Below are 14,958 nucleotides of genomic sequence, written 5' to 3' on the forward strand. Positions count from 1 at the left end.
GGGAATTACCTGCGGGGCTTTAAATTTGAACCCCTAAACGAGGCGCTTTCCGATTTCCTCCCGAGGATTCACGGCTAATTGAGAGAGGCGGGCCGCGGTCAGTGGGGAAGTGGGAAGCAGGTCTCGGCCTTGTTCATAATGACATGAGGTAAATGTGCTGCAGTGTCCTCCACCCATTAAATCCCAGTAACCACTGTGGACCCCGGAGCATGAGCGTGTGACTCCAACATTTGTTTTGCCTTTGTCTTGTGTTCCCACAGGAAGATCATTCCCCTTACAATATTTGACCGTGAGGAATATGAGAAAGAGTGCAGTTTCTCCCTTGTACTTGAGGAGCCAATATGGATTCGAAGAGGAATGAAAGGTGTGAGAGTATACCAAGACATGCCAGCGAGAAATTGTACTCTTCTCTCTCCGTGTCTCCTGACTCTCACACTGAACTTTCTCCTCCCCTTTGGCTTCCGAACCCTTTGCTTTGTCTCCTTCGAAACTCAAGCCGATCTTGCTATTTTTTCTAACCCTAAGTGCACCAGGCAATTGCCACTAAAATGGATTTTGGTTGAATGCCAGCTAATCAGGCTACGATGGGATGCAATGAATTTCACGGACCGGGGGGTTTTTTTGTGTTTCAGAAATAAAATAATAACAGAATGTTTTGAGAGAACAGCTGTTTCCTTTCAGCGCACAGGATGGATGCCCTTTTTCCATTTTACTCTGTTGCTTGATGCCACAGATTCCTATATTGGCATCCCTCTCCTCAAAGGGAGTTTTGCCTAGTTAATGGTGGAAATGGGAAACCTGTGAGGACCAAAGTGACTCTACCTAATGAATGATCAGCGGCAGGCGATTTTGAAGGAAATTCTGCATTAGAGTTTACTTTAGGAAGCTCAGAAAGAAACAGATGAAATTCCAGAAAGGAAGGGCACCAGACTCAACCTCCGAAGGGATTGTCCTAATAGTTGTATTGTCTGGGTTTCTACAGTCTCTTTGAGTCACTGGATACGAGATAGGAATTCTCCGTGGACCCCGAAACCTCTACCACCAATAGCAGGAAAGGCAAATTCTTTCTACAGTAATTTAACCTATATAGTTCTGAAACTTTCTGAATGACACCGAAAGTATAAAAAATAAAATATCATTAATATCCAAATATATGTAGCTACTGGCTTTGAGATTCAGATTTGTTGATGAATACTCAAGTACATTTTGTTCTATTCAGCCATCCCTTTCTTCAGGGATAAAAGCGTACTGGCGGTAGCACCATTTATAACTGAAAGGACAAGTTCAAATGCATACTTGTAGAAACTTCTCAGAAAAGAAAATGAATGTGCCTGTCATAGCCTAGGAGCTTGCCAGTGAGAGATGCACAGTGCCTTATAAAATATTTTGCATATGGGCCTTTTTGATAGCTTCAAGATAAGCTTCAAGAAAAGCCTAAGCTGTTTTTTTTTCCCCTACCCTTCCCTTCATTTGGCACAAGGATGAAATGATAACTTTTTCAGTGTGATTTACAATTACTCAAGGATATAGGTAGTCTCATCTGGCCTCGGGCAATTTCGCCTCCAATCAGATGAGGTTGATGGAGCAAATTTGTTTCTCTTTGAATCTCAGTAAATCTGGATGTTCAGTGCCTTTGGACTGAATTTCTGGTTCAGCAGAAATGAAGCTTTCCTCAGACAAGAGCCCAGCTGCCGGGCTCCCAAATGAAACCACGCCATTCTCTTTCGCTGAACACGCGTGGTGAAGAATACAGTCTTTCTTCCCTTTTGTTGAGTTTTCCTGGAAGAGCTAAGGTAACCTTCCAGTCTGGTGCAAGGGTGAAAGAAAGTAGTTAGATATCCTCTCCCTCAGGAATAACTTGAGAACGACTCACAGGAACAAAAGGGAGAAAGCGTTCGCAATGTAAGAATCACTGTGGAATCACTGAAACGTTAGCCTTGGGCTAAGGGTGACTGAACTCACAACCCACCCGACCAGATCCTGGTTCTAAAATCCTGTAAACTGACACACCCCCAAGCTGGGATCTGTGATGGACAAGATTCACCTCCAGCAGAGACCATGATGAGGTGATATTCAGCCACAAAATTTGTGACTGGAAGAATTAGAGAATGAAACCGTCAAGCCACTGGACACTCAAGGAAATGTTTCCACAAAATTGTAAAGAGGACAAGGGACTCAACAGCAGAGGGGCAATGGGAAACAGATTCTGGGTTTTTAAAAAGCATCATATACATTTCTCCAGCGTCTTCCATTTCCATTTTCAAACTAGGGAAAAGGATTTACAGCTAATGCATTTCTTTCAGAACTGTATTTTAGCTTAGGGAAGATTACAAGAAGATTACCCAGAGGGTTTCATCACCACTCTAGTAAAACTTACAGTAGAAGGAACAAATCAAATGCCTTTGGAGTCAGCTCTGGTTTTAACCCCTGTCTGGTGGTTTCTTGACAGTAGAAATAAAATCAACGATACATATCAGAGGCTATCATTTAGTGGAGTTAAATTAAGCAAAGTACCAAGACTGAGAAAGCAATAAGGGCAACCCCATTGAATGTGCTTGTGTAATTCATCGATCAATTGCACTGGATCTGTATCCACAATAGAATCCAGTTGAATACCTCAAGCATTCCCCGTGGGCTGGGATAAACCCACGGCGGGAAATGAGTGTTCGTGACTAGTCTGGATAGTTATCTTTGACCCCTCAGTAGAAGGTAGGGCCTATCAAAGATAATTAGAGATCAACAATTTTCATTTCTGGAGAGTCCAGAGAAATGGAAATTAAATGAATCAGAAATAAGGGACATCGGAGACTGAACCTGCATCCTAAGTCAAAGGTTCCTTGCCTGTCCCGGGTGAACCAAAGCTGTTTTTCCAGGGCCTCTGACCACACTCCTATTATAGGAGTAAGTCCTCTTCTTTGAAAACTTGTTGTGGGCAGGACATGCGTCTGTTTATTGTTCTAGTGTACTCTCCCGAGTGCTTAGTACAGTGTCCTGCATACAGTAAGCACTCAAGAAATACTATTGAAATTCAATAGAATGAATTATAAAGTGGGATACCGATTAACCCCTGAGCATGTGTTGGTTTAATACAAACCTATAAAGTACACAAAGTAACAGATATGAGCCCTGATTGCAGATTTCTTTCTATGTCCCGAAACTGCATACAGTTTGAAAAGCCCTTCCTTCTAGAGATCAGAAGTCTGGAATCTTCCATACCCTGAAGTTCATTGCATCACCCTGAAATCTGCCCCAGTGGTACTTTGGCCCTTAACCATATCTCCTTAGATGTCTTTCTCTGGATATTCCTCCTATTTTCATTATTCATTTTGTTTCTTATTCTGTGTTGTCTCTTGTCTGTTTCCTCCACAGCCCTGTTGTTGAATGAGCTTGGTAAGCATTGCATTCCCCCCGCCTTTGCCATTGTCCCTACTTTTTCTCCATGTGTGAGGTGACTTTTTTCATTTGTCCAGCTTTTCTTTTAAATCTTTTGATCTCCATCAAGACTGGAGTAGTGGGATCCCTGAGACCATTTTACTAATGCAAGGAAATTCATGCTGTATTCTCATTTTAAAATGATCTAAGAGATCTGCTGCTTGAGAGGTAAACGCTTGTATTATTTTTATCAATCCAGAGCCCTATTGAATGCGTATGACCCAAATCACATTACAGAGTCATTCAGTGAATTCTTCCTCTCTTTAAAACATATAATATGGGGAGGAGGGGGATCTTGTCTTTTCAGAGGGTGGGTGTATACTCTGAAACAAAAGAAAGTCAGATGCAATTTAACTTGCATTTTAATCTTTTTTCTCTTTTCTTTTTGTTACTTTCAGGTGGCTTCACAATAACAGGTATGGATGTTTCAGTCTCAAGTATTAAAATTGCCTCATATTCCTTATTGCTTCTCTACTGTATAATTCTGTCAAGTGCTCACTGGTTATATCTCATTTGTGTTTGTTTTTGTTTTTTAATGAAGGAAAATGTTTGTATGGTAAGAAGAGATTAAGTGTTTCTTATGTTACACTAAAATCACACCAAATCAGAGCTTGACGTTCCTGGGTTAACCTCAATTTGTGGAATTTAGAGTGATGTGCCATTTTTACACATTTAACAGCACGCTTGTTGTGTTCATCAATATTTAACTTTTAAAAAAGCAAGTCTTTTGAAAGTGAAAATTATCCAGCAATTTATAACTCAAAATTCTATTTAATTACTATTCTAAGGACTTCAGAAAGTCTTCTGCTTGTTCAAAGCTCAAAGCACTGTTTAGTTTAGCAAACTAAAAGGATTTGAAAGTGAACACTACCCATGACAGTTTTACAGCAGCTTTTGAAGTTGTGGACTTTCTCTGCCCTAGAGCAAAGAAAGCCTTTGTTTGGAACTAGGAGCCTGAGAAAATTCTTTCTTCACGTGAATATCTTTTCAGCCATTGGTTTTCTGAAAAATTGATTCAAAAATGAGTTTTGTGACTATGAGTTGTGGTGATTTTTAAAAATTATTTTAGGAACAATTTTGGCAAACAAATTTACAAATACAGAGAAGGAGAGGCATTAAAATTGGATGAAGTAAAATAAATCCGAAAATGCTACCTAGAAGAGCAAGTGGAAAAAGGCCTTTAAAATGACATGAGAGGTTTTTCAATTTGGGATTCTCTGAGACAAGAAGGGTAAATGGAGTCCATAGTAAAAAAAAAAATTAATCTAATCAATCAATCATATTTATCGGCTGCTTACTGAGCACAGAACTGTACTAAGCACATGGGAGAGTGCAATATAACAGGGATAGTAGACCTGTTCCCTTCCTACAAGGAGCTTACAGTCTAAATATTCCCCCTAAAAAAGGAGTGCATGAAAGGAACATGGGTCTGGGAGTTAGATGACCTGGGTTCTAATCCCGGCTCCACCACTTGTCTGAATTGTGACCTTGGGAAAATCACTTTACTTCTCTCTACCTCAGTTATCTCGTCTGATTAAGACTGTGAGCCCCATGTGGGACATGGACTGTGTTCAACTTACCTGTCTTGTATCGACCCCAGCTCTTAGTACAGTGTCTGACACATAGTTCAAATACATAAATAAAAAATTCAGAATTCCCCATGTACAGAATAAAACTAGGGTTAGAATGACCTGCTAGATTAGATTATCCTATTGTTCCATTCCTTTTTCATACTAGAATAACCCAACGATGATGATACTTGGTAATATTTTCTCATCTACTTGAGAAGTTCTACCCACGGTCAAATTTTGGATTTTTCTGGGGCAAAATCCAGGAAAAAAGAACCTGAAAAGTGACATTTCGGTCTGTGATCCCTAGCTGGGAGCTGTCAAAAAGCTGTAGCAAAGATTTCTCGTTCCCAAGAGCCAATGAGAATTCACACTTCTGAAAATGATAAAAACCAAGGCGTTCACATTTTCTAAGGGATTATATTTCTCACATGAAAAGCAAAGGGAAAATTTCTCAGTCGAGAATGAATGTCACTGTTGTTCAGGTTATGGGTTCTTATTAATAACTTCATTAATAAACCATTATTCATAATGATTATTATTATTGTGCTTGGTTAAGCACTCACTATATACCAAGTACTGTTCTAAACACTGGGGTACATACAAGTTAGTCAGGTTGGACACAGTCCCTGTTCCATATGGGGCTCACCTTTAATCCCCATTTTACAGATGAGATAACTGAGGCCCAGAGAAGAGAAGTGATTTGGCCAAGGTCACACAATAGACATGTGGCAAAGACAGGATTAGAACCCAGCTCCCTCTGACTTCCCGGTCCATACCCTATCCACTAAGCGATGCTGCTTCTCAATAGAACATATATTTTTCAAAAATACTTTCACATAGATTATTTCCATTTAGCCTCAACTTCTTCCTGTGAGGGGGGAGGAAACAGTGTGGTCTAGTGGATAGAGCACGGGCCTGAGAGTCCTTCATTTTCTAATCCCAGCTCCGCCACCTATCTGCCCTATGACCTTGGGCAAGTCACTTCAGTTGTCTGTACCTCAGTTACCCCATCTATAAAATGGAGATTAAGACTGTGAGCCCCAAGTGGGACGTGGACTGTGTCGAAGCTGACTAGTTTCAATCTACTCCAGTGCTTAATACAATGCCTGGCATTCATTCATTCATTCATTCATTCACTCATTCAATAGTCTTTATTGAGCGCTTACTATGTGCAGAGCACTGTACTAAGCACTTGGAATGTACAAATCGGTAACAGATACAGTCCCTGCCCACTGATGGGCTTACAGTCTAATCGGGGGAGACAGACAGACAAGAACAATAGCAGTAAATAGAATCAAGAGTACAAAGTACTCTTTGGCACAAAGTAAGCGCTTAACAACTACCAGTGTGCCCATTTTACTGACAGGAAATCTGAGGCTCAGAGGCTAAATCATCCAACAGGCCATTGAAAGAGTTGGCCTTACAGCCCAGAACTAGAATTTAGGCTTTTTCCACAAGGCCAGGCCACCTATGATGAGAGCCAGGCTTCCATGCCTCTAACAGTTTCTGCCCTTTTTTGGTCTCCATGGCTGTCATCCATGAAAAGATCTCGGATCCCATTTGGACAAGGATTTTGATCTGTCGTGACGAGAGACCATTGGCAGGCTCGAATCCCTCCCTGAGCTCAGAGGTAGCAACCGTAGTATTTGTTAAGCCTTACTATGTTCCTAGCACTGTACAGCGTGGGAGATAGAGCATGGGCCTGGGAGTTAGAAGGACCTGGGTTCTAATTCTGGCTATGGCACTCATCTGCTGTGTAACTTTGGACACGTCACTTTACTTCTCCGTGCCTCAGTTACAGCATCTGTAAAATGGGGATTAAAACTGTGAGCCCCATGAAGGACAGGGACCTTGTACAAACTGGTTAGCTCGTATCTACCCCAGCACTTAGAACATTGCCAGGACACATAGTAAGTGCTTAACAAATACCATCATCCTCATTACTAGTCAGTCAGACAGTCGTATTTATTGAGCACTAACTGTGTGCCGAGCACTGTATTAAGCACTTGGGAGAGTACAGTATAAACAATAAACAGACACATTGCTTCCCCATTCCTTACTCTATCTTGTTAGGGTAAGATACAAAAGAATCAGGTCCCACATGAGGCTCACAGTCGTTAAGTAGGAAGGAGAACAGATGTATTGAATCCTCATTTGGAAGATGAGGGAACTGAGGCACAGAGAAGTTAAGTGACGCAGGGAAGGGAAGGGAAGGGAAAGACCCATTCCCTTTCCACTAGGCCTGTGTTGTTTCCCCGGACCACACTGCTTTCCTTAGATCAAAAGTCCATTGTGATCTCTGGGACCTCTGAGAGGTTGTCAAGTTGACCTGTTCTTTTAGCTTTAGGATCTCCTGAAAGGAGCAATTGGATGGGGTTTTACCTCTGGATGGGGGCATGTCCATGAGAATATGCCATTTGACCCCTGTCCAGTGCCAACTCTTCCAGCATCTCTTTGACTGGGGTGGTGGAAAGAAGATCTGTTTTTCCTTTGCAAACAGCTCCATGGGCCTCGCCATTCTTTCTGGGCCTGCTCTCATTAGAGGTCACTAAGTTGTACCTGGAAAAAAAAATGTTGCTTTTAAGAGCTAAAAGGGCAGCGGAAAATCCTCCTGGCCCTCAACCCTAAAACAGCTCTAGCTAATTAACTATAGGGCTCCAGCACAAAAGGAAAAAAATGTGACCTAAAAATGCCTTAGAACCAAACCACATAAATTTAGAGACCTTTTCTCCTCACAGCTAATTATTCAGGGTTCTTCTGGCCTAGGAGGGTGGATTTAGACAACTGGAATCTAAATCGTTTTCACAGGAGAAGCCCAAGGTGGCTTTAACCCAGTAGGCAGTAACCGACATTCGAAAATGTGGGGGGCGGGAGAGGGTCTCTACATCCAAACGGAGGAGTGCGTGACATATCCATTGCCCAATGCCATGACCCCAGAGTGGCTGTCCCAATCAATGACCCTGCTAGGGGAGTCCCTAACTGGTTCGTATAATTAGCTTGATTTAAATCACACCTCCAAGAATCCTTCATTCATTCATTCAAACATATTTATTGGGTGCTTACTGTATGCAGAGCACTGTACTAAACACTTGGAAGTACAATTCAGCAACAGAGACAATCCCTGCCCACAGTGGGCTCAAAGTCTAGAGGGGGGGAGACAGATATCAAAACAAGTAAACATGAGTAAGCATCGGTGGCATCATTATAAATAAATAGAATTAAGGATATATACGCATCATTAATACAAATAAATAGAACCATAATTATAAATATGTACAAATATATACAAGTGCTGTGGGGCAGGGGGGTAGAGGAAAGAGAGCGAGTCAGGGCGATGGGGAGGGGAAGCAGAGGAAAAGCGGGGCTTAATCTAGGAAGGCTTCCTGGAGGAAGACTTTCCCAGCTAGGCCCTCACTTCCCTTGCTCCCTTTCCCCCTCCTGCAATGCTGTTGGACTTGGATCCGTAGTCTTTAAGCATGTGACATTCACCCCACCCTCAGTCCCACATATCCTCTGTATTGTAAGTTCCTTTCATGCAGGAATCAAGTCTATCAAGTCTGTTGCATTGTACTTTCCCAAGCACTTAGTGCAGTGCTCTACACCCAGTAAGCGCTTAATAAATATCATCGATTGATCGACTGATGCAGCATTAAAGAGGCAAGCATCCCAGGAAATCTCTAGCTCTGGCTCTAAAGGGGAGACCGCCTGTCTGTTGACTCCTTGGATCAGCTATTTCTGGGTCATCGGAGACTCCAGGGCGTACCTCCCACCCGTAGCAAGAGAGCAGAGAGGAAGCCACTATTCAAGAGGCTCTTGACTGCCCCGATTCCCTCGTTGGTGAACCTGAAACTCCCTCCAACCCAGTTTACTGCTAAAACACAACATAGAGAAGGAATTGGCCAGATTCAGTTAAGCAAACCAAGGAAACGGGCTGTCCATCAACCAACAGGTTGGACCGAGCACCTACTGTGGTTAGAGAACTACAGGAGTCCCCTTGGACACTTCCAAAAGAAGCTTGAGAGAACCGGAAAGCCGATGTGGACATTCAACAAAATCTAACCTTTGCATGAACGTGACGGGGGTGGGGGGTGTGAATATATTTGTGTGTACGTGGTGGACTCTAGTTTACTAACTCCACAGCCTAGCAGCCTTGACAAATCTGTGCCGTTTATTCAGCTGGTTCTCTGCTGCTCCTTTCACTAGGCCAGCCTGTCTTCAGGAAGGTTCATGCTAGAGATCGCGCCATCCCCTCCACTGTAATCAGCATTGCAGGTACCATTTCATCGTGATCACGCTAGCCCACAGGATAATTCCATGAGCGTCAGCTGCTTCAGGGGTTCCGGCTATCCTGCTGTCGGATGCTCGGGTTGGAACTTCCGTCTCCTCGGTCACAGGACAACCCTGGAAACAGATCTTTGTAGCTAGAAGTCTGGGGCAGCCTCTGCCCTGATCTAGGAATGTGGGTACCTGGGCCTGTGATTTCAGTGTTCTTATGAAAAAAAACACCTGGTCACGAAGGGTGAAGAAGGCAGAATGTGTTGGGGAAAAGAATCCATATTTCCCCAGTTCCCTGGGGGACATTGGCTTTGGAAAAAGTCTGTCGCATCCCCAGAAGCGAAAGGATTGTTCTACCTAAGAAAATGGAAGCTTCATTAAAATCAAATCTGTACCCTTTGATCCCAAGTCAGTGTATTTCCTTTCCCTTCAGGACAGAAGGCTGCCTTGAAGATCGCACTGTTTGATTCCTTTCCTAGGGCCTCAAGGGAACCTAGAGCAGTAAATGTATTGCATCTGGTTTAGTCTTGCCTCTTTGGGGCCTTTTGTCAGCATAGGCGAAAAGTTGGAGAATCCAGGACAGTGATGGTCTCAAGACACCTCTAACTACATTTTCCCACTCTAAACTAATTGTTGATTTTTCTCTGTAAACAGAAGAGTAGCACCTCTTTAGCAAGAACTCCACCGAAAGGCCCACACCGCATCCTTGGTTTTCCTGAGACTGGTCTTCTGTCGTATTCCTTTCTAGTTAGGATTTAGAACCCCTGGCTCGAGGCTTTTGGGCCCAGCTGTGATTGAGCAGAACACAATTGCAGCTGGGTCTCCCTCAAGGTGGGTCTCCATCTTTGCTTTTGTGTTGAAGGAAAGGGAGAGCTAGCTGTTCCTGAAAACATGTTGGTTTGAAGGGGGAGGGTCTGTCTTCGGGTGATAGGTCTCTCTGAATTGTCCCCCAGTGGTTTATCTGAATCCAACACAATCTTGCTTTTGGCTCAAAAGATGCTGGGAAGGAACAGAGCTCCAAATTCTTAACGGGGTGGTTTGTCTTTTCTGCTGAATCCAACTTTCCCAGTTAGGCCTGTTGAAGGTGCGGTGGTGACATCCCGCTCACTGCCTTCTGTCTCCTCGCTGCCCTCCCGATCTCCCACTGAAGACGCACTGTGTCTGCTTCAGCCCCTGCAAGGGCCGCAGTGACCATTGCCCTTTCCATTCCTTCCTTCCCAACTGGGTCTTCAACAATGGAGGAGATGTCAAGCAATATTGCTAGTAGTCCCCCATCCCCATCACCCCCTCTCTACTTCTCCCCTGGCCCACTTTCGTGAGCTCCGCCTCGGACGCTTCAGAACACCTGTTCTCAGTGTAACCGGAATGCCACTCTAGGACCCCACTGGGGAAGGCAAAGAACCAATGCGAAAAAGGTCAGGTCCTTCATCATAAAACAACCCAACTAGCCAGCAAAGATGGAAGATGGTCCTTCCCTTCATGGTTGTTGCTGCTCCTCTCTCCTTGGCATCCCTTCCTATTTTAAATGTTGTTTGTTAAGTGTTTACTAAGTGCCAGGTACTGTACTAAGCTCTGGGGTAGATACAAGTTAATCAGGTTCAGCACAGTCCCTGTCCCACATGGGGCTCAGAGTCTTAATCCCCAGTTTAAAGAGGAGGTAACTGAGGCCCAGAGAAGTGAAGTGACTTGCCCAAGGTCACAGAACAGACAAGTGGTGAAACTGGGATTAGAACCCAGGTCCTTCTGACTTCCAGGCCTGTGCTCTGGCCACTAGGCAACACTGCTTGCTGTTCTTCCTTTCCTCTCCTTTCTTCCCAAGTGAGTGCCAGATCCTGCAACCTTGTAGTGGCAAGGAGACAGGCAAAATAAAGTTTTATAGTAAACAGAAGGTTAGGTCCCTTCCATAAAATGATTGGCTAGGCCCTAAGGTAAGCATGACCTGCCAGAAACACCACGTTCATTCAGAGTATAGAGTACAATTCATTTATAATAATTAACAATTATGGTTCTTGCTAAGTGCTCACTAGGTGCGAAGCCTCGATTAAATACAAGTTAATCAGATTGGACACAGTCCCTGTCCCACATGGGGCTACTACTCTTATTCCTATTTTACAGATGAGTTACCTGAGGCACAGAGAAGTGAAGCGATTTGCCCAGGGTCACACAGCAGACAAGTGGCAGAACCAGGATTTGAACCCAGGTCCTTCAGACTTCCAGGCCCGTGCTCCATCCAATAAGCCACACCGCTTCTCTCCCAGCTCTTCCCGCCCTTCTTCTCTCTCCCCCATTCTAAATCCCTGGTTTATCCGGACCTTTTTTGGCTTCTGGCTCCTGGGAGGATTGAGTAAAAGAAGAAGTACTTTTAGCTCCTGGACTCATTCCCATCTCCCTTAACTGATAATTGTGGTATTTATTAAGTTCTTACTATATGTCAAGCACTCTTCTAAGTATAGGGGTAAAGTTAATCAGCCCCTATCCCAGGTGGGACTCACAATCTAAATAGGAAGGAGAACAGATATTTCATCCTCATTTTATGGGTGAAGAATCTGAAGAATAGAGAAGTTAAGCGACTTGGCCAGTTCATACCACAGGCAAGTAGCAGAGTCAGGATTAGAACCCAGGTCCACTGACTCCCAGGCCTGTGTTCTTTCCCCTGGGCCGTGCTGCTTCCCTTAGGCGGCTCCCTTAGGTCAGTTCCATCTCCCAACAATGACTCCCTGCAAGGCAGAAGTGAGAAGAGGGGCTCACGCCTCCCGACATTATTATTTTAATTTTTCTAGCAGCCAGGATCAAGAACCGGGCTTGGGATTAGAAATCAGGGCTTGGGGCTAATATGGAACTGACATAGAGGTCTAGACAATCCTGCATTTCCTACATGTAAAACTTAATCCTGAATCATCAGGAGGTGACATTATACAGTGTTGCATTTACACAACATAGATGTTGATCAGTTAATCGGAAATTCCTGAGTCGGTGGCACCAATTTCTTACCAATCACGTTGTTGCAGCACTGTGATACCCTGACCAGTCCCTTGGTCCATCCAGCCCAGGACTATGTCTCCATCGGGGGTAACAAGACGCATGGAGTGGTCATGAGTTGGTTGCCCTCCTAGACAGCCATCCAGACTGTCGGAGATAGCCCATCTTCCGCCCTTAACTTCCCCTCTCTATTTTCTTAAAATAATATTTGCTGAGCACTTCGTATGTGCCAGGCACTGTACTAGCACTAGAGTAGATACAGATTAATCAGGTTGAACATAATCCATGTCCCACATGAGGTTCCCAGTCTTAATCTTCATTTTACAGAAGGGGTAATTGCGGCACAGAGAATTTAAGTGACTTGCCCATGTTCACATGGCAGAGAAATGGAGAAGCCAGGATTAGAACCCAGATCCCCAGACTCCCACACTGTGTTCTTTACACTAGGTTATGCTTCTTGTCATTCTGTATCTCTACGTCTCCTGCCAGTGACACAGCATGGACCATGGATCAACCCAGGCCCCCCTTAGAAGCTGCTAGCGTTTCTTAGCCCAGTAATATTCACTTCCTGCCTCTCATCCTCCGAGCCTTCCAAGCCCACCTTTTCTTGCTATTCCTCCTGCAGTCTCCACCAACGGTTTCTCCATTCTCCATCCACTGTCGCAGGCCACATCTATCTGATGGGCTTTTAGCCCGGTTTGAAACCCTGCATTTTTTCCGTGCTGTAAACTCATTTCCTTCCCAGAAAAGGCCCTGTTAAGATTTGCACCCAAGTTTTTATCTTTATAATCTGCAGTATTTGGGATTGGTTGAGCAACTTCCTCTGAGGAACTCATTCATCGTCACCACAGCCTGGTTCAATCAGTGTTCAATTCCCTTGTGCGTAATGGGCAAGAAAAGGATGCCCGGATGGTGAGAGGCTCCCACAGTAATCTATCGGGGAACCAAGCACTCTCCGGAGACCCCCATCTACTCACCATAAATCATGTTGACCCTTGTCCACTGAGTTCCCCCATTCTGTGTTCAGATCAGCGTGGATCCCTTCCTCGCCCATCTCCCATCTCTTGTTACAAATCAGAACTGCAGCCAAAGGAAATCTTCCACATTAACGATAAATTGCCATGGGATCCAGACTTGGCTTAGATTGCCCAGCAAAATGCAGATATTACCTCATCCAGTGATTACAGAAACAGATTCTGGTCCTGGGAGAATGAATGATAAGGGCAGGGAACCTGTCTTGTTTTATTTTATCCTTTCGAATCACCTCCAACCAATAGCGACTCCGTGGACCCAACTGTCCCAGAATGCCCCACCTCCAACTGCAGTCGTTCTGGTAGTGTATTCAATGAGTTTTCTTGGTCAAAATATAAAAGTGGTTTACCATGGCCTTCTTCCACCCAGTTAACTTTGGTTCTCCACCCTCGACTATCTCCTTGACTCACCTCTTCTAATCCCGGCTCTGCCACCTGTCTACTGTGTGACCTTGGGGAAGTCACTTAACATCTCTGTGTCTCAGTTACCTCATCTGTAAAACAGGGGTTGAGACTGTGAGCCCCACGTGGGACAACCTGATTACCTTGTATCTACCCCAGCGCTTAGAACAGTGCGTGGCACATAATAAGCACTTGACAAATACCGTAATCATTATTATCATTATTATTTTGACTTGTAGCAGCTTGCCTTCCACTCACTAGCCATTGCCCAAGCTAGTAGTGGAGTGGGTATGTGCTTGACTCTCCCTCCTGTAGCCGAGACTGGTAGAGGACTGGAAACTCTACAGGTGTGATCCTGAGAGGAGAGGGAACCTATCAACTCTGTTATATTGTGCTCTCCCAAGTGCTTAATACAGTGCTCTATGCAAGGTAATCACTCCATAAACAATGTTGGTATTTGTTAAGCGCTTACTATGTGCAGAGCACTGTTCTAAGCGCTGGGGGAGACACGGGGGAATCAGGTTGTCCCACATGGGGCTCACAGTCTTAATCCCCATTTTACAGATGAGGTAACTGAGGCCTAGAGAAGTTAAGTGACTTGCCCATAGTCACACAGCTGACAAGTGGCAGAGCTGGGATTCGAACCCATGACCTCTGACTCCAAAGCCCATGCTCTTTCCACTGAGCCACGCTGCTTCTCTGCCACTGATGGACTGGATGATGGAAGGCAGTGTACATGCAGTCCTCCCCGCTTCTCCTCTTGGTGTCTGACATTTTAGTTCCAACAGTCACAGCATTGAGGAGGGGGGAAAACAGCTGTTCATAAACCATTTTCTGTCTGAACTAAATAGAGCTGAAAATAAGTTTGGGGCCTAGAGCCTAGAGAAATCCCATGAGAAAGTGGACCACGGGCCTTAAGGAGGTCAGGGTGGAGGCAGATGCAAGTTAATGTGTGATGTGGGGACTAGAAAAGGAGGTGGGAAAGATCATCTTCAAGGCAGGTTTGGCCCGAGTAGTTTTCACATTTCTGTGGGCCTGATTCTTGTTGGAACTTTGGCAGAGCTGGTCCCCAGAACTCACTTTCGGATCTCCAGGTCACGTGACCGATTAGTAGCACTTCCTGAGCCTCCTTCTCTCCTGTGGACTTTCCTACTGAAGGGAGCAGCCATAAAGCCCTGCCTCGGTATCCCTCACTGCCATCACCATGGGCAGGGATTGCTGTCCCCAGTGAAGCCTGGAAACAACACTGCTACGGGATGGCTTTCAGG

At 44.5% G+C, this 14,958-nt stretch overlaps 1 protein-coding gene across 12 annotated transcripts in view; it reads left to right on the forward strand.

Annotated features, from left to right (window-relative positions):
* SLC8A1 (solute carrier family 8 member A1) overlaps positions 1-14,958 on the forward strand; it is a 437,445-nt gene that overhangs the window by 377,172 nt on the left and 45,315 nt on the right. For 3 of the 12 annotated variants that reach the window (XM_029081534.2, XM_029081576.2, XM_029081577.2), the window contains exons 4-7: positions 3,370-3,390; positions 3,831-3,848; positions 3,974-3,988; positions 9,207-9,275. In XM_029081534.2, the coding sequence (XP_028937367.1) occupies positions 3,370-3,390; positions 3,831-3,848; positions 3,974-3,988; positions 9,207-9,275 (123 nt within the window). Of the gene's footprint in view, positions 1-260; positions 365-3,369; positions 3,391-3,830; positions 3,849-3,973; positions 3,989-9,206; positions 9,276-14,958 lie in introns of all 12 variants that reach the window. The other 9 variants (XM_029081636.2, XM_039912185.1, XM_029081690.2 and 6 more) reach the window with 9 other exon arrangements.

The sequence above is a fragment of the Ornithorhynchus anatinus genome, chromosome 1, assembly GCF_004115215.2.
Source record: "Ornithorhynchus anatinus isolate Pmale09 chromosome 1, mOrnAna1.pri.v4, whole genome shotgun sequence".
Classification (NCBI taxonomy): Eukaryota; Metazoa; Chordata; class Mammalia; order Monotremata; family Ornithorhynchidae; genus Ornithorhynchus; species Ornithorhynchus anatinus.